The sequence below is a fragment of the Lotus japonicus genome, chromosome 3 (genome assembly GCF_012489685.1).
Source record: "Lotus japonicus ecotype B-129 chromosome 3, LjGifu_v1.2".
NCBI lineage: Eukaryota > Viridiplantae > Streptophyta > Magnoliopsida > Fabales > Fabaceae > Lotus > Lotus japonicus.
The window spans coordinates 17,268,648-17,293,721 of record NC_080043.1 but is presented as its reverse complement, the minus strand read 5'-3'; the positions used below and the strand labels follow the sequence as shown (position 1 = coordinate 17,293,721).

Here is a 25,074-nt window from a genome sequence, read left to right as displayed (position 1 = left end):
ATCTCAAAAGTCAAAGAGAGAAATTCTAAGGAGGAAACGGATGTTGAAACTTGAAAGGTGTTGTTTATATATGTATAAATGATATATAAATTACACTTTCTAACTTTTATGTATAAATGATTATGAGATTTCTCACTACAGAGTCAAACACGCAATAAATAATTATAAATTTTCAATTAATTTCGCAAATTTTGATATAAGACTTTGATGAAAATAATTGATTTGAATTGAAAGATTTTCCAGATTATGATCGTAATGTTTTAGAAAGTTTATGAGAGGAAATTAAATAATTCATTTTGTGAAATCAATTGCATTATATAGTTTTCTTCTTACTATAAATAATATTCGTTATAAGAATGAAATTGTTTATATTTTATAAGTCTAACATTTTGTCAGACTATATATTGGAAAAAATGTAATGGAAATTAAAATTGACAAATTAAGAATATATCATCATATTTGAGCAAACTACGTACGTTTTATACTGTCAGTGCATATCCAATAAACTCTTTTGTAAATAATTTAATGTGTGTGCACTGTCAGTGTAAACTTTGTTTACACAGTCGTCACTCAATCGAATTCCGCCACATAAATAAATATATTCTTGTTTTAATTAAAACTTTAGGTGAAAGTTATTATTCATCTTACGTGGCATGCTGTGATTGGATGTCAGTGTATTCCTCTTACGTGGCATGCTGTGATTGGATATCAGTGTAAAACACTGACAGTGTATATCCATTAAACTCTTTTGTAAATTACTTTCTTTTATAGTACTCCCTCCGTTCTTATATAACTGACATTTTAAGGTTGTTGCACAAGTATTAAGAAATAGCAATTAATGTTTTTGTTTTATTAAAATTACTATGTAACTTCCTATTATAATCTTTATCTCTCTTATTAATTCTAACTTTTCAAGTTACATACCACCAATAAATGAAGGGTACAATTGATAAAGTATAATTAATGCTCTCTTAAACTTTGTAAAGTGACTGATAATTAGAAACAAAATTTAGCTATAAATAGTGTCAGTTATTTAGAAACGGAGGGAGTACTACTTAATGGTTTTAGTGGTTTTAGTTTACAAGGCTTATTTCTCATTTTATTTGACGTCATGGATATTTAATTTTATGCTATATTCAATATTTTTGTTGAAAAATCATTTTTTTAAACTGAAAAATCATATTAAAAAGTAAAAACATGTAATATTTAATATAGTTCAAATATAAAATTTAGGCTTATTAGCACTTTTGGTCCCCCAGATTTCAAAAATGTGCAAACGAAGTCCCCTACGTTTAAAAATAGCATTATGCTACCTCGATGTTTGTCTCCGTTAACAGTTTTGGTCCCTCACCATAATTCCGTCCAAAAGTTAACGTTTTTGTTTGAGTTGGTTTTTTTTTTAAATGACATGGCATGAGATTAGGAGAGAGAAGGGAGATTTGGATTTCCCACCCCAAGTATTAGATTTGCCACCCAGCATTTTTAAAAAAATGCCAGGAGTACCCTTCGGAACATAATATTCCGAAATATGTTATGTTCGTAAGATAAATTTCCGAAGCCACTGCCATCTGCCTGCAAAATGCCACTGCCACTGGTTTAATTATATAGTTTCGGCAGTTTATGTTCCAAAGCCATTCGGCATTTTAAGTTTTGAAACCTCTTGGAACTATAAGTTCCGAAACATATGTGCAGAGATGAATGAAGCGCAATACAGAATGTAGATTTGCCACCCCTTATTTGTAATGTTTCGGAAATTTATGTACCGAAAGCTATTGGGAATTTATGAACCGAAAGGTTTTGGAACTTTATGTTCCGAAACCTTTCTGACGAAGATGATGAGAAACCTCCCCGCTGATGATGAAAGTTGAAGAGATCGAATGGAATTCGCCGGAATCGCCTCCTTTCAAGGTCGGAAAGTCGAAGAGGGAGAGGATGTCGAAGAGAGAGACGATGGGGGGAACTGGTTTGGAATTGAAATGAAATTGAATAGTTTGGAATTGGGAATTATAAAATCGATTAGTTTCAGAACTTAAACTACCGAAACATTTCGAATTTTTATCTCCCATAAAATAACACGGAGGGATATTTTAGTAATTTCCCACTTTAAGTGGGGTGGCAAATCTAAATCTTGGAGTGGGAAATCCAGTTCTCGAGAGAAGGGGTATTCGGAGAGAGGAACATCACGTGCCTCTATCTTATCCTTGTTTCTCCAACTCCATCGTGTTCTTCTTCTCCCTCTTCATCTTTTCTCTCCTAAATCACCAACCCTAACCAATCCTCTTCTTCTCCATAACAGAAATTTGCCACGACCATTTCACTAAGCTAGTCCCTCCAGCAAAAGCATCGAACTGAAAATCAAGAACCCAGATCTGGTTCGTATCAGGGGAGGAAGAGGGTGGGGTTCCAGACACCGTCGAGGAGGGTGGCAAAGAAGGTGGCGATGAGGGCAGAGTCGGAGGCGGGACCAGCGGCAACATACGAGGGATAGGTTGTATGGGATTTTGATTTTGTTTCTGAAATTGGGACTAAGGAATTTGGGCAAGTGGTGGCAGTGGTATTTGGGTTTGGGTTTCGAATTCAGAACCCAGATCTTCAATCCTTCTTGTTTCTTCTTTTTCTCAGATCTGGGTTGTATGGGTTTATGCAGTGGTGTTTGGTGTTTGTATGGTGATTATCGTTGCTTGAGTTGAGATTTAAGTGTGGGATTAGGTTGTTAACAGATTGGTTAATTAAGCATTCAATGTAACTGCTAGAGACAGAGAGAAGGAGAAGAAAGAAAATGCGTTTTGCTTTGTTATTGGAGGTTGCAGTTGTGGCCCATTGAATTCAATGTAACACAATACCCATTCAGTATACATGATTTGATTCTCCTTTGTTTTTTATCTGGGTGGGTTAGATGAAAGAAATCTGGGTTGGGATATGAGGATGTAAAGATGAAGATGAAGAAATATGAATTGTAGTGTTTATTTTTAGTTAATAACTTTATTTTATTTTAATTATTAATTGCATATGTGAAATTTTATCATCTCTCCTAATCCGATGCCAGCTCAATTAAAAAAATTCCATGTCAGCTAAAACTGTTAGTTTTTTGACGGAATTATGGTGAGGGACCAAATCTGTTAACGGAGATAAACGTCGGGGTAGCAGAATGGTATTTTTAAACTTAGGGGACTCCGTTTGCACATTTTTGAAACCTGGGGGACCCAAAGTGCTAATAAGCCTAAAATTTAATATTAAATATAATGGAATAATATTTTTATTGAGATATTGTATTAAATAATCTACTTTGTAATTTGTATCATATAAATCAAAGTCTTAACTTTGGATAGTGAGGTTATAGTGAGCTCTACTCTCTCAATGAGGCTATATCTATTACTCTTTCTCTTTTCTCAATGGAGAGTGATTTTCACACTCAGCTTTGAGAGTGTAATTAGCCTAAGTCAAATTAAATTATTTATGTTCAATTAATTTTTGAATTTAAATGTTTAACCTTTTTTTCGAAATTAAAATGTAAAACCTTTACAATTTTTTTATTCTGATTATTACTTTTAATATAAATTTAAATTTCTTTTTAATCAATTTAACTTTTTAAAGGAAACGAAATGACTTCCATGGAGGGCTTGGAGTTCAGCCCGAAAACTGGGGACGCCGACCAAGGGTGTAACGATCCAACGGACCAGGGGGACAACCAGCCGCCGTCTTTTCGAGAAAAACTCATGTGGGGGGGGGGGGGGAGAGAGAGAAAGCCCCTCCACCAAAGGACTGCACGAATCTGATCGAGAAAGGCTTGATGCGGGTTGAGTATGAGGATGTTAACAAGCGGTTGCCCAAGGTTTTTGTGGAATCACATGTTCTAGAGGAGAGCCCAAGGTTTTTGTGGAATCACATGTTCTAGAGGTGATGTATTCATCATGGAAGGAGGCGTTGGTGGTGTCTTTACTAGGAAAGTGACTAGGCTACAAGACTATGAAGTCTAGATTGGCGTATGTTTGGAATCTCTCTGGGGATTTTGACCTGCGGGATGTCGACAATGGTTTCTTTATGGTTAAATTTGACAATGAAGCTGACCGGGCGAAGGTTATTGGAGGAGGACCTTAGATGACTTTTGATCACTGCTTGGCGGTCTCGACTTGGAGTCCTGAATTTATGTCCCCAGCGTCGAAGGTAACCAGAACTCTGGCATGGAACTGTATTCGAAGGCTGAACCTGGCTTTCTATGACAAGAGATTTCTGATCTCGATTGCCTCGGTGGTTGGAAAACCTATTAAGGTGGATGTTAACACACTGAATGCTGAACAAGGACGTTTTGCTCGAATCTGTGTCGAGTTGGATTCGACTAACGCGATGATCGGCCAAGTATGGTTCCCGGGCTATTTGTATAAGATTGAGTATGGGGGCCTCCATTTAATAATAATAATAATAATAGTAGTCATTAAATAAAACATAGTAGTAAGCTGAATTGAATTGACTTCATCAACAAAACAATAAGGAAAGGAAAAAGAATCAATGATTACAATGTAAAATGCCAATATTTCTTTTTTTTGAAGCTAGAATGCCAATATTGATATCATATTCACATAATTCATTGAACAAATAAAATAACAAACAACCGTATCACTATCATGCGGTTATAGAAACAGGAAGCAAGGCCAACATTAATTAATAAAGGATGAAGCACTGCCATTTTGTAAGAACCTCATGTGTTTGTCCTTTGAACTTGAAGTCCAATAAAGTGAAATAAAGTTAGAATTGTGCTTCAAGAGAATCAAGACCATGGCTTTCTAGTATGTAATTTCTAATATGGTCAGTCAATGTGGCACAGGGTATACCCCCAAATAGTTGAGTGTATTGCTGGTTTTCACGTCTATTTAAGGTTTTATAAATTGCAAAACAGGTTCCTTATTATTTTATAAAGATAAGGAATGTTAATTAATATATTTATAAAAAAAAAAGACTTGCCTAAATCACCCTAAGTACAATGGAGTAAAATCATTCTAGTCTTTGGTAACCAAATAATATTTTGACACGTGTATTAGGAAATTTCAGCTCATAACATGTGTCAACATATTATTGGGCAACATAAGCCTAGAGTGATTTTATTTTAGCCCATATTTATTTGGAGTGATTTAGACACCCAATAAAAATCATAGGTATTTACATTATCTTCGGAATAAGAAAATTGGTATGGGAGCAGAGGGCCGGTTTAACATCTGTAGCTTGCAGCAGATCCAAGTCTCAACAGACAATCTAGCAGCAAAAGTTTCAACAGCCTCCAATTCTTCCCTGTACAGAAGGCAAAACATTGTTGGATGAAAAGCATGTGATTATATTACAATTGAACCAAGCATGTAGCTTCATGTCAAAAATGGATTAATTAAAAAATGTAGCAATAAGAATAAATTCGTCAATTTTAAGATACTAGTATGTTGTGTTGCAAATATGGCATTTACCAAAACGGATTTGTATCCTCTTATGCGATAGGTGAACTTACTAGAAAAAATGCACAATTATAATTTACAGTTGATATTTTAATAATTTCACAGTTTGTCATACAGTCATACTGCATATATTTTATTTTAATCCAAACTGTCAATGTTCCAAATCCAAAACATGCTACATTCCTAACTGTCAATGCTCAACTGGGTAGTTGAAATATGTTTTCAATTTATTTGACAAGAACATCATGAAAAGGAACCCTATAGGCCAAGACATGATGGCTCCAACCTGCCATGATACAATAGTTACTGCACAAGAACACTAGAATGAGACTGAGAATTTAAGAGATCCAGAAGGTCTCCAGAAGTGATAGCCTCTTTTAACTCTGGCCAAGCGGATATTAGAAGATAAGTTAGTAAGTTAAGTCATCTCATGCCAACTAGACTAAAAATTATTTTTCCTATTGATGTTGTAAGCTAGTTTCTCAACTCATTGTGTGATAGTCATTGGAATGTGGTTGTTCGAATTTTGAGACACATCAAATGTTTGCTCAGTAAAGTGCTTGGACAAGGGTCATACTGTAAGAGAGTGATATCCCTAACAGCCAAACACACACAAATAGGGGCATGGAAGTAATTTTATTGAATCAAATCTGGAATTTATTAAAAGAACCAAGAAGCTTAACCTTCTCCAGAAGGGCAATTCCCTTACAATTCAATAATTCCCAGATATGAAAACTCCTAATGACTCTTCTCCTATTTATATAAATCAAACTCTAAAGATAGATTCTTAATATAACATATCAACTCCTAAAAGAATAGATACTCTATCAAAATAAAATATCAACTCCTAAAATGAAAGATACTCTAAAAGATAACCCAATCAATTAACTCCCTCCCCTCTACGCCCACGCCCCCTTCTAGAATAAACCTGTAAATGTGGAGGATTCTCTTGGATCCTAGCACATACTAATATTATTGAATATGCAAATGTAAATTTGACAGGTGATGCTAGTGACAAGAGATCAACTTCAGGTATTGTGCTTATATGAGGTATCTTGATCTTGAGGAAGACAAGAAGCAAAATTTTGTTGCTAGATCCAGCGTAGAAGTAAATTGTCATGCTACGACGTCGACTAATAATATATGTGAACTTTGGGGCAAAAATATTTGGTTTAGGAATTCAAGTGTTGTGGAATCTCCTAGGGAACTTGTGAGTGATAACCAATAGGCTCTTTATTTCTCTTCAAACCCAATCTTTCATGAAAATAGTTAACATGCAGAAGTTGATTGTAACAATAAAGATTCTCTGAAGCATCAGGACTTCTTTTCTGAATTCCAAGGATCAAATAGAAAAATGTTGATTAAATCTATACCGGGTCTTAGTATAATAGCATACATCATATGTAACAAGTTGGATGCATCTTATACACATGCTCCAATTTGAGGAAGAGTGTTGATTGCAATCAAAACTATCACTATTCTCTCCCTTTATTGTTCCTTCCTATTATCCTCTAATAGCCTTTGATAGTTTCCTCGGTTACATCCCTGAATCCAGGGATCTTGATACTACATTTCCAGTAATTATATCTGTACATTCTATATCAAAATAATACAAGTTCAGATTCAGATTTATTTAAAACATTGATGGAAAATCAGGATACTTGGCAATACAAAGATGCATTCTTAACACAATCTAGAGAATCAGAAATATTACCGTCCACCGGGGTGCCCAACGTATACCACAATGCTAATAAGTCCTCTGGGTAATAGAATTCTCTCAGCAGCTTCCAGTGCGAGTAATGTTGTTTCCGATCTTGTTATTATTTCTTTGTCACTGCCTGGAAGATAACCTAAGTTGAAAGCAACAAGTCTAGGAGTACGCAGAAAATCAAGCTAAAGGTCAGACTTAAATGTTCAAGAAATTGCATCAATAGTAAATTAGTAACTGTCATAACTCATAAATAAGCGTTTATGTAAAAATGATACATAAATGGAAGATAAAACGAGAAGGCATTGAGTGAGCCAGTAATCTCAATTACAAAGAAAAGAAGATTATATATATTAGGTGGAATTAAGGCAGAAATTATGGCTTTATGTTCAAGAAATCTATTCAATGAACAATGTACAAGTCAAGATTTCAGTGAGAGCTATAAATTTAGCTACATCAGCTATTTATAAAGTTATAACCATTAGCTCCTAAACACAAAATAGAAACAGATGGATGAAATAAGTAAAGGGATGGGAAAGTTTAGTACCTAACTAAGGCATTCCTTGGAACGATTTCCTCCATTTTACTATGGCACGTATTGAAGAGCTTGACAAGTTGTTTCTGCACATAGTTTAAAATTATTGTTGGTGGCAAGAAAATTCTTATTTGTTGTCAAATTAACAGCACCAAAAATCAAAGGCTCAAGACCAGTTTTAATACTAAGTAACATTATCTAAATAATATATACTGGTGAAAAAATTAAAATTAAGACTCAATCGTTTATAGCAGGATCAAACATTATCTGAATATATTTGTCTCTGCCTATATAACAAGGACATAATATCATTCTCAAAATATTCATATATAAGGGCTTGTTTAGTCTGAGAAAATATTTTCTGTTTTCATTTCCCCATTTTACTAATAATACAGAATTTCTATCATATATTCACTGTATCTCTTGTTTTCAAAGACTTGTAAAGGAAACTGAGAAAGCAAGAAATGAAGTGAAAACAAGGTGACAATTTTGTAATTATTAGGAATAGCAGGAAATAAAAACAGAACATCCTCAAACCAAAGAGACTCTACTATTCTTTACCAATTCAAAATTGAAATCTGTACTCATTTCTAATCCTCACCTTGTCGGCATTAATTGATTCTTCCAGCAACAAGGAAGTATTATTTAAAGCATCTTTCTGAATGTCCAATGCATACACATAGCCATTATGAGAATCATCAGCAACCAAATTGAGCATTGCTAAGGTGTCAAAACCATTGCCACATGTGGCATCAATAACTGTGTCTCCTTTCTGGACAACCTGTTTCCATACCCTTGTAGGAACAAGAAATACAGTTCATATCAAGGCCAAAGAATTACCATCACAAAGTGTACAGACTACAGACAACTATGAGAAAAATAACTAGTAGAAGTAACAATCTGTGTCAGTTGTACACAGCAGACGAGTGGCATGCGAAATAAAGTTCTGTACTTCTATAACAAACAAGGAAAATGTTCAGTTCTAACTCAATCAAAGCTACTTTATAAGCATTGCAGCCGAATATATACACAACAGAAATCGTCCCAAGGTAGAGAGTACTTAATTGCTCAGCTTTCTTGCCTTGATACAAGTGCAGTAGGAGATCAATTCCAAGCCTAACTCTCACATAATTAACCAATCATACAATGGAAATTTCTAGCCTTGCATTCTCTTAAATCGTCCGCATATGTTACTTTTTAAAAAATATATGATCCATGTAATTATTTGTGACTAATAATATAGCTGACAAAACAAATTTTAATTAGCATTTCAGTCAATGTGTAAAAAAGTTTGGGACTTTATCTGCCCCTTAAACATGAGTGCAATTTTGTGGAGAATCAATAAGCAAGACATTCAACAACAGAGGTTCAAAAACCAGATTCCTAGACAAAAATTACTAACATGAAAAATACAAAAGCAAACAGAAATTTTGAAAAACAGAAGCATCTCAAAAGAAACGAGTTCAGTGAGCACATACATGTGAGCAACGTCCGTTGCCCTCTTCTTCCCAAACAGGTAGCTGACAAAAGCATCCTCCAATCCTGAAAAAAATGGCAATGGCATTTGTAGAAGATTGTGCAAATGGGTTTGTGTCAGTGTTACATAGGCAACATTTTGAAGCTAATGGGTACCTGAAAATGGAGAATCTTTGGGAATGGAAGAAGAAGAAGAAGAAGATTGAAAGCGGTTACTGGACACAGAAAAAACACCATTTTGCTTAATGGGATTCACAGAAAAGCAACCGAGATTTCTGTTTCTGGAGCTATTGCTCAGAGAAGGTGTCAGAAACAAGAGGCACCGCGAAGAACATGAAAGAGAGTTGTGAGTTTCAAAAGAAGAGAACCAAAACCTTAGCGACAACATCTGTGGTGCCACTCAATTGAAGGAAACGAAAAGGCACATAACATTTTGGTTTCTATGATACCCACAATGTATCATACATGAAGGATGTGATTGGTCCACAACAAAAATAATTTATATTTTCATTTTTTTCTTTTTAAATACGGAGGATGTGATTGGTCCACAACTTTTTCGTGTATCATACCCACACAAATGTTGGGATTTGGGTTTAACACCCCACCCATTAGGCCCCACGCCCCACCTAAAGGGGCGAAATTACATATAAACCAGGATTAATAACGGTAAATGATTACCCGACACTATAACGGGTAATCATTTGCCGATCGTGACATATAAACTCGACAGTTTGGGTTTTGAAACCCATTATTTTCAAAACCCAAATTTCCCTCCCCAAATCACACCCTCTTCAATCTCTCTCAAAGCTCGGTTCCACCACTTCAATCATCTCAAAGGTCGGTTCTAATCATCATCAAAGCTCCCACAAAGACCCATTCCATTACATTCAAAAGGTAAATTTTGATTTCAATGATTTTCACATTTCAAGTTTGAATTAGGTCAATGGTTGAACACTAGGGTAGTTGATTGATGATTAGAGGTAGGTTTTGTTGTGTTTTGTTGCCTGAAATTCCATGAAATGAGTACGGGCACGAGTGGGGTGCATTTGAGTCTGTTTCTGGGTTCACTGTAATATCGGAAAATCAATTTCCGATATGATAATGGAAAATGATTTTCCGATATGGTAATGGAAAATGAATTTCCGATATGACAGTATGACAGTGCAGACTTCCAAAATTTATTTCCAATATTTAACCATGGCATGTATTTAGCTTCCAGGATTACTTTGCTGATTTGTTGAGAATTGGAAAAGATCAAGATAGATTTGATGTGTTGTGATTAGGAAAGTTGTTTATTGTTTATTGTTTATTGGAAAAGATTAAGCGCTCAAATCATATGCTTCATGTGTTGTAATTAGGAAAGTTGTTTATTGTTTTTGTTTGCTTGTGATGATGGTTGCTTGACCTTAACACAGCTAGAAATTTAATTTAATCACATTCACATGCAAACTAACAACTAATTCTCTATATTTTCCTTTTCCTATGGTTAGTTGCTAAACGATTGATTGGAAATTTCCTGATTAAGTAAAAAAATGACTCAAATGATATGCTCATATGTGAAAATGGTTTACTTATTATGACAAGTATTGTTAAATTTGTTTGTTTTGCACAGATAGCGAGAATGAAGGGCGGGAGGAAGAGGTCACGACATGCTTCTACTAGTGAGGATCCAGCGGATCGACACGAGCGCTTGCATGCTTCTACCAGGCGCGGCGACCATATTGCAGCCACTCAGGCGGTAGAGGCTTCAGCTCCGTCTCCATCCCCATCTGCTACTCCGGTCGAGGCTCCGTTAGCTACCCCGGCTCCATCTGCTACTCCGGTCGGGGCTCCGTCAGCTACCCCCGCTCCGTCTGCTACTAGGGATGCTGCTGAGCTGGACCCTACTCCGTTGTCTCCGATGGCTGAGTTACCTCGTCAGGAGACATCTTCTTCTGAGCCTAGTGGCGAGGAGTCTTCTTCTTCTTCTGAGCTTAGTGGTGAGGAGGAGGAGCCTCTTATTCTGCAGGAGGAGATTGATGCTGCTGATGTTGTGCCAGATGAGGTGCTAGAGGGCGGTGCGGATGACGACCTCATCCAGAGGGTGGCACCATTTCCCGGGGGGCCTGAGGATCTGTCGCTTCTTGCGCATTATCCTGACCACAAGGCTCCTTGGACGTGGCAGGCACTTCTTCGCACAGACCCGCGGTACGTGGACCGTCGGACATTGAGGGTGGCCACTGTTGGGGGGAAGGTATGGAACCTCCCCTGTGATGGCGATTCAGAGGCCCACACACATGTGCGACAGTTGCTGCAGCAGACGGGTTTGTATCACCTGCCTTGGTGCGGGTTACCGGAGACAGACCCAGCTGTCATACTGGCCCTTGTTGAGAGATGGCATGAGGAGACGAGTAGCTTCCACATGCCGTTCGGGGAGATGACTATCACCCTGGACGATGTGTCAGCTATTCTCCATCTTCCCACAGGGTCGAGGTTCTACACTCCGGGCAGAGGGGAGCGAGACGAGGTTGCAGCGCTCTGCGCCCAGCTCCTGGGAGGATCTGTTGCTGCTTATCTGGCTGAGTTTGAGGCGGCGGGTGGCCAGAACATTCGGTTCATTACTCTGAAGACCATGTACACGTCTGTTATGGATGGTATGTCTTAATAATTACTTTATTAAGTTGTATTTATTTTTAGAGTATTATTAATAACTGTTAACTTAATTCATTTCATTGTAGGGGGACGCTATGAGGATGCTGCTAGGATCTGGCTGGTGAACCAGCTTGGTGCCACCCTCTTTGCCAGCAAGAGTGGTGGTTACCACACTACTGTCTACTGGATCGGGATGCTTGAGGACCTCGGTCGCGTGTCGGAGTACGCGTGGGGTGCGATTGCGCTGGCTTCGTTGTACGAACAGCTGAGTCGTGCTTCCCGCAGGAAGACAACGCATATCGGTGGGTTCACCTCCCTCGTGCTGTCATGGGCGTATGAGTACATATCCAGCAACGTCATTATCAGGACGGAGGTCCCCGGCTACACACAGGACCAGCCTAGGGCGCAGCGGTGGTCCACGTCTCGGATCGCGCATTCCGGACTCGATGAGAGACGAGTCATGCTCGATGAGCTTACAGTGGATGATATCACATGGACCCCTTTTGAGGACCATCGAGATGTTCGACCGCGGGATCCCAGGGCCCTCTATTCCGGCTACATCAGGACACCTTACGGCCGGTCTGTGAGCCGACATCTACCAGAGCGGGTTATGCGCCAGTTTGGCTTCATACAGGACATCCCTCGACACCCCTCTGAGATCCAGACGACGGGGTCCCTTGCTGAGACCATAGATGCTGCCTATGCTGAGTTTGAGCCGCACCTCCGCCCTCAGGGGATACCTGCTACATATCCGGGAGAGGCGGTGGAGGGTTACATGAGGTGGTATAGCAGAGTGTCACATGTGTTCATCATCCCTGATGATAGGAGGGAGGAGCTTAGTGCCGTGGTAAGTTTGGATTCTAAACTTGTATATTATTTTTATTCATTCAATTGTGATTTTTGTTAATGAAATTATTTTTGTATATTATTTTTATGCAGTCTGCCATACGTAGGGGTGTGGAGTTGTTGGAGCAGTCCCTGGAGGTGCCAGGTGCTCTTGCTCCAGGGACACAGCCCCGGATCCTCACGGAGAGGGCGCTCGATCTCTTTCGACGGAGTTCCTTCGTTGGTACCCAGGGAGTTGCCTTTTCTGCTATTCGAGGAGCCGCAGCTGCGGGAGGCAGAGCTCGTGGAGGCAGAGCTCGTGGAGGCAGACCCCGTGGAGGCGGAGCTCGTGGAGGCAGAGCTCGTGGAGAGGGTGATCCTGGAGAGGGTGTTCGTGGAGGTCGAGCTCGTGGACCCAGAGGTCGCAGGGGGAGGGGTCGGGGAGAGTGATTTTATTACACTTGTTATGTGGGATCCATTATTATGTATATGTTAGGACTTTTTATGTTATGTTATGACTCTTGCCTCGTTTTATTTACATGTGTTATATTTTTAGTCTTAATATTATGACTCTTATAATGAAAAAAACAGAAACAACGACAACATATAAATAATTCAAAGCATGTAGTAATCCATGACAATAAGTTAAACGGTTACACAACCAAATTAAACATAAGCAACACCGAAAACAAAATTATTCCTCTGTGATATCGATGAAGTCATGAGGTCCGCAATCTTTTGGGAATACCTTCACTAGGTTGGGCAATGTTATATTAAGATAACAAACAGTTCCTCTAGGTGCAAACACATCAACCTGCAAGTGAAATGTATACTTTAATTAAACCATGCTTAACTGTCCAAAAAATGAAGCAAGTTTCATGTTTAGGTTTCAGACCTTTTGGAGAACGAGAACAGATCCAACAGTTATGTCATTCGCAAATTCACTGTGAGTAAATGCCTTGCGGTGGATGCTAGCATCAACAGCACCCGTGGGGTCCTAAATTTTTTAAATCGTTTGAGAAGTAAATTAGAACGGTTAGTCAAGGGGGACCAAAAACAAGGCCTTACAAAAGCAAGGACAAGACATACCTTGAGGGTAACTTTCGCATCTCCAAACCCATTGGGAGTGCAAGATTTGATAACAGCAACAACATTCTCCACCCTCTCAACGTTCGCTGTCAGAGAGCCCAGCGGAGTGGCTATTCCCCACTCTTGCAGGGCTGATAGCCAAGCATGTGAGTTGAAATCAGGATCGGTTTCGGTTGATCCATGATCTAGCACACGCCTCACGATTTCCTGGGTCGGAATGAGTGGTGTGTTCGGGGTGGATCTACGGGCATACATGGCAGCCTGGATGGCGCCAGCCGGGCCAGGAATGAGAGGACGAGAGCTGCCAGAGTTGTTGCTTTGACCTTTGCAATGGCGGAGGAATGGATTTGGGTCTTGTTCCATTGTGTAGAATGAGGAGTAAGAAGAAGAGTCAAGACACAATAGACAGGAAGATGAGGAATGAAGAGTGAGAAGAAGAGGCAAGACACAACATAGATTTATAGCTCAGGAGTGCGGTCAAAACATTTAAGGTGTACTGGTGGATGGTAGAAGAGTGGTTGGGGCTGGTGGTTGAGAGTAATGTCAGGGTTGGTGGTGGAGGGTAATGAAAATGAAAATGACAAGAGTACATCAAATTAACATTACCAAAAGTACATCAAATTAACATTACCAAAAGTACACGCATGAACCTGCCAATCTACGATGATGTCTAGGTTTTCATCATTAACAACAACCTGTGATAAGGGCCACATTCTACCAAATTACAGAGAGTTTACAAATTAATATTACACAATACAAGAACATTCAATCTGTGGTGATGTCCACATAGTCCGCATGACCACTAAAAGCACCAAGCCAAGCTTGGAATTGTGCATCATACATGCCTAAACGTGGACCATATAGGTTGCGCCAGTATTTGGAGGCAAGATCAGCGTGCCAATCCCACTGGGGAGCAATAGTCGGCATAGGATGTCCAGGAGTTAATTGGAGCTGCATTTTAGAGAATAACCATAAAATTAGATAACTTCCACATACAAAAATTAATCGACAAGCTAGTAGGCAACTAAAATATTAGTGTATTTGGTCAAAATATACCTGTACCCAGTGATTTATCACATGTCCAATAGCTATAACAGAATGCTCATCTCGTGGGCCGGCTCCTATCAGTGGAAAGTATGTGTTACAACCCATAGAGGATAAGGATACGAGAACCAATTGGTACTTTGTGGCAACAAGGTATCCCATCTCTGGCAGTTGAAACCATTTGTCAGGGGTGGCCGGGTCACCAATAGGAAGAGTGAGACGATTATGTAAGCCATAAACAACATCTGTGCCCCACATCCTATTATACATTAACACATTGGTCTCAAGTTCTTGCATCAATGTAGCCCTAACCCAAGGCCAACCGTCCTGACCGGCGGAATGCCCCATTAATGCAGCAATGGATCTATAGCCACAGTTACCATCATCCTCAACATCTGTAATTGTGCCAATATATGGATAGAGAAAGGCTGGAAAGTTACACATGAAATGGCTTGTATCAGACTTCTTCACACGCTTCTTCCTCTTTGCTGGTTGTGAAGACTTCTTTTCCTCTTTAATCTTCTTGTCAGTAAGTTCAAACGCTGAAGGATCACGAGTCAAGGATCCTATTGCTCGACCCTTGGGTTGTTTGCTCTCCTTCAACTTAGGAGTGCGGTTGGACTTTATCCGAAGCTCAGGAGTACATGGTGTACTCCTTTCAGGACAATATATCGCTTGAAGCTTCCTCCTTACCATACTCTGCCCTCCAGTATCCAAAGAATGGAAGTAACGTGTCAGTGCCTCAACTTCTGGGTGCATCTCTCCATGGTTTAGTCCGCAAATATCTGAGCTGCCAGTATCTGCAACAGGTACATGCTCCCAACTTAGGCTCTTTCAGAATGGATGAATGGCCTCGTACGGAATCCTCTCATAATCTGCAAGTTCACAAACATGTTACATTGAATCACAAATATAAATAATTGGAAGTAGTTGAGAGGAGAGTGGTTGACCGGTAACATGCAAGTTGACAACCGCAAGGTAGTCCATGAGTCTCTCTCAATAAGCAATCGCATCTGCCGCCGCAGGCTCGCATTCTTGTCAGTTCAGCATCAATGAGTTTCAGGCATTTGATTGACACAAATCCCCTAATATTTGTGTAGAAAGGGGTCTTGAAAAGGTGATCAATTTTATTCATACTGCGCTCAAACGATGCTACTATCTCAGTGTGGCGATTGGTGGTCAAACTATGCGACGCATCCCATGATGTGGCCAGGTCACCCTTACTGTTCCGCAACATCAACTTCAAGCTGGCATGTGCACCTTCAGCCCTGCAAACCAACAACGCACATGTAAGAATTAATACTGTAATAATCTATGAAATGAAATACATATAACAAGTCATAACATAATTTTTGTACCTGTTACTTGTTGTTGTTCCAAAATGCATCACATGATTTGTCCATGCCTTGGCAAATTTCTGCTTGTGGACCAACCATGTAGTAGAACAATAAGTGACAAATTTCAACTTGTGTTTATGCTTGCACATGTTAAACAATTCAATCCAATGAGCTTCAAATTCTGGAACTGTTGGAGCATCTACCAATTCGGCCCACTTGTCCATAACCTCTTGAGCAAAATCATCCGTGCCAACATACTCTTTGCACTTTGCCAAAACACACTTGTTGATGTGCCACAAGCATAGTAAATGGGTGGTGGTGGGAAGGCTTTGTGAAGCAACACTCAATAAGGCAAGATCTCTGTCCGTCACGATCACTCTAGGCAACCTGGATTGGTCGGAAATCAGAGACTTCATACACTCCAATGCCCAAATGTAGTCCTCTGTGGTCTCACTGCCAATGTAATAGAATGCTATTGAGTATGTTTTATCCGTGGAGGTCAGGCCAACAATCTCGAGCAAGGGTAGTTTGTATTTGCTGGTCTTGTATGTGCAATCCATGATCACTACATATGGGAATGTGTTGAAAAGTTTGACGGCATTCGGATGAGCCCAAAATATATCTCTAATCACTTCCGATCCGGGTTCATTTCGTTCGAAGTGAACATACTTCTCACCGTCCAACTTCTTCAGCAAGTATTGTATCTCTGTCAGTGACCCACGAACGGATTGTCTGAACCGCTTGCAAACACCATAAATTTGTTGGATGGTAGTCAAGTCTGAAGGATCTTTTTCCTTCAAGGACACCAACATCTTTCTAGGTGGAACCCAAGTCTTAGCCTGATTTATCACGTCCTCCTTCGCCTCACTATTCAGTTGACCAGCGTAATTGTGGCCAACTAGTGACTCAGCTGCGAGATGGATGTGTCTACCGTCCATCACCTTCAACCACCAACCTTTATCATCTTTCGTACGTCGTCCTTTTAGCCTAAAAGGACAACCTGTCTTTTGTGTTGACGTTCCTTCAACAAGATCCGGTTCTCTGTAGGGAATATACGCACCATGCTTCTCACACCCCAGAATGACATATTCTTTTCTTCCCTTCGCACCACTATCAGACTTTGTTGTCACCAAAACAAAATTATTTGCCATAGAAATGTCGCGAACCCATTTCATAAGATCATCTTTCAAAGGGAAACGCTGTTTCAGGATAAACAAGACATAAGGCATAAAACAAGGCATAAACAAAGCAAACAAAGCATGCAAAAATTTGTGCAATGAGTACCTGATCAGTATGATACAAATGAGAGACATCTATAGATATAATCGGAGGTTCAGCTAGTGATGGTTGCTCCTCTGGATTATCATTTTCCAATCCAGCAGCATGTATCAATTGTGATTCACCAAAGAAAAAGGACTCTGTCATCCCTGGAACAAAACCGGTAAATCAATAACCGACCCTATAACGGTAAATAAAATTCCGGTACTATAACGGTAAATCATAATCCGATACATTAACGGCAATTCATTTACCGATTCAGTTCACGATTCAGCAGCCTAAATTACCAACTTAACTAACTAAACTAACTACTTAAACTAACAACTAACTACTTAAACTAACTATAAATAAAGTACCAAAGCTAACAACACTTACCAGAAGTTAAAAGCTTTCCCTTGGTGGTGGTGGTATTGGTGGTGGTGGTGGTGGAAATGTGGAGATGGTGGTGGTGGTGGGAAGGTGAAATGTGAGGGAGGAGTGAAGTAATGGTAGAATAAGGTAGTTTGGGCGAGTTATGGGGGGCTGGTGGGGGGTTGTTGGAGGGAGGAGTAATGGTGGAGGGGTTGGTGGAGGGAGGAGTAATGGTGAAAAGGTGATCAAACTGTCAGATTACCAATCGGTAAATGATATACCGATATCAATATAAGAATCGGTTAATGATTAACCGATATTGTTCTTCGTGTTCTGGATAATGAGATAAAGGTGTTCATACTGAGGAACAATAACGGTAAATGATTTACCGATTGGTATTTTGACATCGGCAAATCATTTACCGATGGGTAATTTTGGAATAAAAAAAAATGCTGGGGCGCGTAGCCTAAAGGGTGGGGTGCCAAACCCAAATCCCACAAGTGTTGTGGTATCGTAGCAAGCACCAACATAAAAAGCATTGTTATAGCATAAAAACTAAAAATAAATTGTAAATATATATTACCATTTCAGCATGTTACTAATAAGGCTTATTTATAGCATATTCTATTTCTGTGGCTAATAATGCCTCATGCACGGGGGCAAAATCTAAGGCATATTGCACCTTAGTCAACACTATTGCTATCTCCCAGTGTTTTAAAACTCGGTTCGGTCATCGACTTAGTGATTTAGTATAAATAGATAACTCAAGAGAGGCAAAAACCTAAGTTATCATTCTCACCATTCACCAAAATAAGGATTTTAAACACCACGAGCTTAGAGAGAAAAAGTGTGCGTGACTAAGGATTAAGAACGAGAAGAGATTCGTGACTCATCAAGGGCTAGATAGAAGGATTCGTGACACTAAGAAACTATAACCATCCACTATTTTCTTTCATCTTTCGAATAAAGCTAAGGTGAGAGCAACACTTCTTAGGAATAGATTCTTATTTCCTTCCTATGCATGAGAATATGTGACTATGTGTGATAATATGTTTTCTTGTTGATTGAATGAAGTGATATGAGGGTTACCTTGTTTAATGATTTCTTCTACGAAATATGTTGATAAAGTGCTATGAGTGTTACCATGTTTTACGATTTCTTCTATGAAGCATGTTTTATGAAGTGAGGTGTGTGTTGCCATGTTTTATGATTTATTTCATTAAGAACATGATGTATGTGAATGATGTGATATGATGCTATGATGTGTGGTGTATGCGTGACTTAATCTATTCATGATGTGGGAGTTTTGTGAAGAAAAGCATGATGGTGACACCCAAACCCAAATTTTCTTGAAACCTTCTAAGACTTTTTTACCACCATAGTGTAGTTTTGGAACATATTTACCATTATAGTGTACCTTTTTTTTATTTACCAAACTAGTGTAAATCGCCACTTAGAGTGGCGATACATATATTTTTTTGTTTTTTTTTAAGAAATCGCCACTTACCGTGGCGACACTTTAAATTATTATTATATTTTTAAGAAATCGCCAGTACTAGTGGCGACACCTAATTTTTTTTTGACTTTCTATTTTAGTGATGGAAATAAATCCGTCACAAAAGCCTTAATTGAAAGCAATTAGTGACAGAATATGGAGAAAGAAATTTTCCGTCGCAAAGGATATTACGTCCCAAAATCCAAGAGAACAATATTAAATAAATTAGCGACGGAAATTTGAGAAGGGATTCTACCGTCGCAAAAGGGTTAGCGATGAAATATCTTTTTTGTGACGGATAGTTTTTCAATCCATGTTCTGTCACTAATTCTTTTAAATCATATATCAGGATTTTGTGACGGATTTTTTCCGTCACTAATATAGAAAGTCAAAAAAATAAAAAATAAGGTGTCGCCACTACTAGTGGCGATTTCTAAAAAAAAATATTAATAATTTAAAGTGTCGCCACTAACAGTGGCGACTTCTTAAAAAAAACAAAAAATATATATGAATCGCTACTTAGAGTGGCAATTTAGACTAGTTTGGTAAATAAAAAAAAATATACACTGTCATGGTAAATATGTTTCAAAACTACACTATGGTGGTAAAATAGTCACCTTCTAAGTCTTTGAATGCTCAATGGTTTGGTGATCATCATGATGCTAGGCTCACGAAACCCTACTTTCTTAAGTAATATATGCTTAAGTGATTGTTGATTAGCATGATGACATGTGAAAAGTGAAATCCTATATTCTCTATGAGACTTGTATGCATATGATTCTTGCATGATGCTTATGAGATCGTGATTATTGTTGCTTAACTTAGTGACATGAGATTAGGAGGTGATTAATCGCTTGCAAGTAGTGTGATGTGATTTATGGGAAATAGTTCTAAGAGTAGGCTATGGACCATGAGAACGATGGTGTCGTTAGAGACAAACGATATACTTGCACGCGAGAGAGTTATTCTAATCTTGGATGATCCTGCATCATGGCATTTCCGCTCAAGATGGGGGAAGTATTGTTTCTGCGCCGCGATGGGGGAAACAGTGTTGGAGAGTCCTGCATCATGATGTTTCTGCCCGCGATGGGGAAAAGACTATTCAGCGCCGCGATGGGGGAAACAGTTTTGGAGAATCTGGATTGTGGGTCAACTGTGTGTTCCTATGTGATTATTCATCTGCGGATGTTCGAGACTGGATCCAAGATGGAAAGGTGGTTGTGTGATGTGAGACGCGTTTAGACTAACTGAGCCTTTAGGTTAAATGACTAACTTAAACTGAGGACTTGTGATGTGACGAATATGATTTATGCTTCTATGCATTCTTGTGTGAATTTGTGTGAGAGTCGGAAGTGACCCTCTCCGTGTGCTATTTGTTGTCAGTGTGTTAGCCCCATTGGAAGGATAACCCGGAGATGACTTCGAACTTTCCACGAGGCAAGACTGAGGTAGCGGAGGAGGAGATACGACCCATGGTTCGTGATGACGAGCGAGTGAAGGTGAGTTACGTATGTACGCGAGGGATCTTCTGCTCAAAGTACACGTGGGAGAACTGCTTAGGCGACAAGTACCTTTGTTAGGATTTAATGTGTCACAATTTCATTGATTGGGATAAAAAAAAGGACACAATTTAAAAATAATCCGATTTTAACTAGATTAGTGTTGAGAATGAAAAATTTGTGCAATGTTTTCAAAATATGAAAACTCATAATGAAAATAATTATGATGTTTATTCAAACTTTTATATGTTATGTTTTTATTTAAAATTTATATGTGCATACCCCACAACATAAGATTTATGGATCCGTCAATGCTCACGGCTACAATCTGTAGGTTTAAAATACGTTGTTCTCTCTTGTAGATCATACAATACCTTAAAGTTCACTTGTGCTATGTTCCCAAGGACAGAGTAACCTTTGGTAGGCGCTACCATAAGACAGAGCAAACCGTTGAACTTTGAAAATACATTGAATTTATTTAAGTGTAATTTTTTGTTAGCTCCGAAAAAGTTGAACGTAATAACAGGGAGGTCCTTCGTTGTCCCATCAAGATAACACAACCACAATGGCTTAGGTGGATTTGGTATTGGTTCACGATCATCACCATAAGCTTCTATCACAGCAAGTCCAAAACGCTCATGCAAACTTGTCTCAAGAAAAGTCAGCGTAGTCCCAGAATCAATTATAACTAGGATATAGCCCGTTACTCGTGCGATGCACGGGAATTATATTAACAATTCGTTACAATAATCATGTAATAAACACATGAGTTATATAATCATTGATGTCATATTAAATAAATTAACAGTTATTTTTATCTATCGCTGTCACTGATGACATATTCTATTTATTACAAATGACATTGTACCTTTACTTTATAGATAATACATATCAAAGACTTAGGGCTCGTTTGGCACGCCGTATTAGGCATGATAGTATAAGCTTATACAATACATTATGAGTTTATCCATTGTTTGGTGATGACATTGTATTGTATAAGCTTATCCATCAAAGTCCCCTTATACGTTAAAATGACGTATTATTTAATCCATCATGTGAATGATGGATAAAGCATGATAAGGTTGGGACGTATAAGTCACCATCACCACCACCCTCCATTGTTGCCAACTTACATCACCATTGGCACCACCACCGCCACTGGTGTTGCCGACACCACCCGATCACCGTCGCCGCCGCCACCACCTCCTTACCGTCACCACAGGTGTTGCCGCCACCACCACCACCACCGCCCTATCGCCACCACCACCATAATCGCCGCCACCACAACCCTATCGCCACCACCACCATAATCGTCGCCACCACTCTATTGCCACCACCGACACCACAACCACCACCCTATTGCCACCACCACCACCATTGCCTCCACCCTCCACCGTCGCCGCCGCCGCCTTACCCCCACCACCACCCTATCATCGCCAACACCACAACCACCATCGCTGCCACCACCACCGCCACCACCGACACCACAACCACCATAGTCGTCGTCACCACTCTATTGCCACCACCGACACCACAACCACCACCCTATCACCACCACCACCACCAGTGCCTCCACCGTAGCCGCCATCGCCTTACCACCACCCCCACCACCCTATCATCGCCACCACCACAACCACCATCGCTGCCACCACCACAACCAACCTATCTCCACTGTCACCACCACCGCCACCAACACCAACCTACCACCATTGCCACCACCACCACCAACCTACCACCACTTCCATCACCACCGCCACCACCATTATAATCACATCCATATTTGATTTTTATTATATATCATTATTCAATACTTCATTAAACATAAAATTGCATTAACTTAAACGATATGGTAAATTATACAGAGTATAGCCAAACGCTGGATAGTATAAGAAAGTTATCAGGGCTTATACTATCAGGCCTAATACTATCAGGTCTTATACTATCAAGCCTTATACTATATGTCGCACCAAACGGGCCCTTAATAATTTTTATAGATTTTGGATTTGATAAATTCAACAAATTAATTAACCAACGCTTCGCAGTTTAGCCACATGGTCTTTGTCTTCAAGGAAGTGTTCACAATTTTGAATCATAAATTTACGGAAAACAAATCCCCTTGAAAGCAAATCTGGTCGTTATAAATCTTTCGTTATGCATGAGATATTGGGAGGGACCGAACCCAATTGTGAATCCAATATATGAAGTCTACTCAAGATAAAATAAAGGGCAGGGGAAGTCATTCGCATGAGGAACAATTTATTATCCACATATGTGACATTTCTCTCTCTCTCTCTCACACACACACACATCTATAATACACACACACACACACACACACACACATATATATATAGTGTTGAGAATCAACACCTCTCTTATTTCAAAAAAAAAAAGAATCAACACCTCTCTCAATATGTACAGGAATATATCTTCTATAAGATATTTTCTCGTCTTTTTTTTTTGTCTTGACCAAGGTATCTCCACAGCCGATACCGTGAGACTAATAAAATAAATAGATTAGTAAAAAAATTATTTTGCAATGCATTTGAAAGAACTATAAACATATCATAGCTTAAATTTAAAATAAAAAATCTTTGCAAATGTTTCAGAATTATAAGGCCATGGTCCAATTTTTACATTTTTAATAGCTTGAACTGATGAAATTCTTACAGGTGTTATACTTTAGAAGCAGAAAAAATGACAAACTTTTACATTTTTAATAGCTTGAATTGATGAAATTATTACATGTGTTATACTTTAGAAGAAGAAAAAATGGCAGAGACGTTGAACTGACTCATTAATTTAGAAACAATGCAATTACACGCCTATTTCGTGCACTTTGTAGCAAAAAGAAAAGACAAAGATAAACAATATGGTATGGTGATATACTGATATGAGATTAGGCAAAAAGATCCCGCCCAATAGCACATACTACCTTATAACGTTGGCCATTTTTATCCCTCTAAAAAAGGATGTTTTTTAGCTTGTTGATTAACTTTGAAATGGATGGTAAAAAAAGTGGGCTAACATGTAAGTTTACTCAAGTAAAATCTCAGCACAAAAATTTGGTGAGGGGTGCTATTTCTGCTTACACTTCCCTTGTTTACCTTCACTATTTCTGCTTACGCTTCCCTTGTTTGCCTTCACTTTCTGTGTTTTGCAGAGTTTGCTCCAAAAGAAAATACTTGAATTTTCTTGGGAGGAGCATATGAAGAATATAGTTGAATTGGTATGAATATAATATGTAAGAATCAGAACCGAATACACATACATGAATTAGTAACAGCTAGCTACCATGAAATAGAAAGATAACAAAATCTTCAGAATGCGGATTTTAAAATCTTACCAATCATGAAATCTTTTATTTTTTCCTGCTCATAGAGTTTAGATAAGGTGATCTCCTTCTCTTCTCATCATTTATCATGCTTTGAGTCATTATAATAATTCATTACTCAAAGAGAAAAGCTAAATTCAGCACTACAGTTCATCATAATGCCATTTTTTTCTATATATCTCCAGCACTGCAGTAAAACAGATCTGATGGTACCAGAAGAGTATTTGGTGAAATATATATATATATATATATATATATATATATATACTTATTTTAAAATGTTAAGGGGTCCTATTAGATTGAAATTTCACTGAATGCATCAAAATGATTCTTTTATCTTATCACTTAGTTCCAATTAAAATAATATCAGCCATTTTGCTTGTGATAATTGCTAACTATCCTCATTAAAAACATCAAAAACAAAATAGAGAACGTCAGCCTGTATTGATATGTAGATTATGTACATGATCCTTATTATAACACATTCCAAATACAATTTAGGGAAATCCTAAGCTACATGTCCCTCTGATGCATAATATTTAAAAAGCCAATCAAGAGCTCTTGTTAGAGAGACCCTACACCTGAAAACTATGCATTCGTTTTTCCTACACCTGATATGAGATTAAGCAAAAAGGACCCTGCCTAATAGCACTTACGAAAAAAGAAAGAAAGAAAAAATCAGAAAAACAATAAGACATGATTTGAAATACTAAAAACTGAAAAATGAGCATTTGAAGCATATAAATCCAATGTGTCAACTATATCGTTGAACTAATCTTGCATAAAATGGAAAGAAAAAAGTTATCCAAACAGAATCAGAAAAAAAAGATATAAATTAAATGTGTTTTGCTGCTTTTGCATGCTAATCATGTCATGTATAAATTGAATTAAACAATTTCCACTTAAGTGTCACTGACTTTAAATTCAAAACAGTCAAATTGTACTGAATAGCAAAGTAACTCAAAAGGAAGTGATCAAAATCAAGTATAGTTGCTCCAAGACCAATTGAATACCTACATCAATAATTAAAGTTA

The 25,074-nt window shown here is 38.5% G+C and overlaps 3 protein-coding genes across 3 annotated transcripts; 1 reads left to right on the top strand and 2 right to left on the bottom strand.

The window, feature by feature from the left end:
- Positions 1-4,563: 4,563 nt before the first annotated feature.
- LOC130749837 (uncharacterized) lies at positions 4,564-9,583 on the bottom strand. The gene is made up of 6 exons (XM_057603198.1): positions 9,314-9,583; positions 9,160-9,223; positions 8,283-8,475; positions 7,694-7,767; positions 7,153-7,308; positions 4,564-5,283 (listed from the first exon to the last, which is right to left on the bottom strand). The coding sequence occupies exons 1-6, from the start codon at positions 9,543-9,545 to the stop codon at positions 5,160-5,162; spliced, it is 843 nt and encodes a 280-aa protein (XP_057459181.1). The 5' UTR covers positions 9,546-9,583; the 3' UTR covers positions 4,564-5,159.
- A 2,565-nt stretch (positions 9,584-12,148) lies between these two features.
- LOC130748906 (uncharacterized) lies at positions 12,149-13,175 on the top strand. Its single transcript, XM_057602156.1, has 2 exons — positions 12,149-12,635; positions 12,728-13,175. The coding sequence occupies exons 1-2, from the start codon at positions 12,249-12,251 to the stop codon at positions 13,061-13,063; spliced, it is 723 nt and encodes a 240-aa protein (XP_057458139.1). The 5' UTR covers positions 12,149-12,248; the 3' UTR covers positions 13,064-13,175.
- A 1,107-nt stretch (positions 13,176-14,282) lies between these two features.
- Positions 14,283-16,198, bottom strand: LOC130748427 (uncharacterized). Its single transcript, XM_057601650.1, has 4 exons — positions 16,105-16,198; positions 15,704-16,014; positions 14,759-15,621; positions 14,283-14,653 (listed from the first exon to the last, which is right to left on the bottom strand). The coding sequence occupies exons 3-4, from the start codon at positions 15,503-15,505 to the stop codon at positions 14,468-14,470; spliced, it is 933 nt and encodes a 310-aa protein (XP_057457633.1). The 5' UTR covers positions 15,506-15,621; positions 15,704-16,014; positions 16,105-16,198; the 3' UTR covers positions 14,283-14,467.
- Between the last annotated feature and the right edge of the window lie 8,876 nt (positions 16,199-25,074).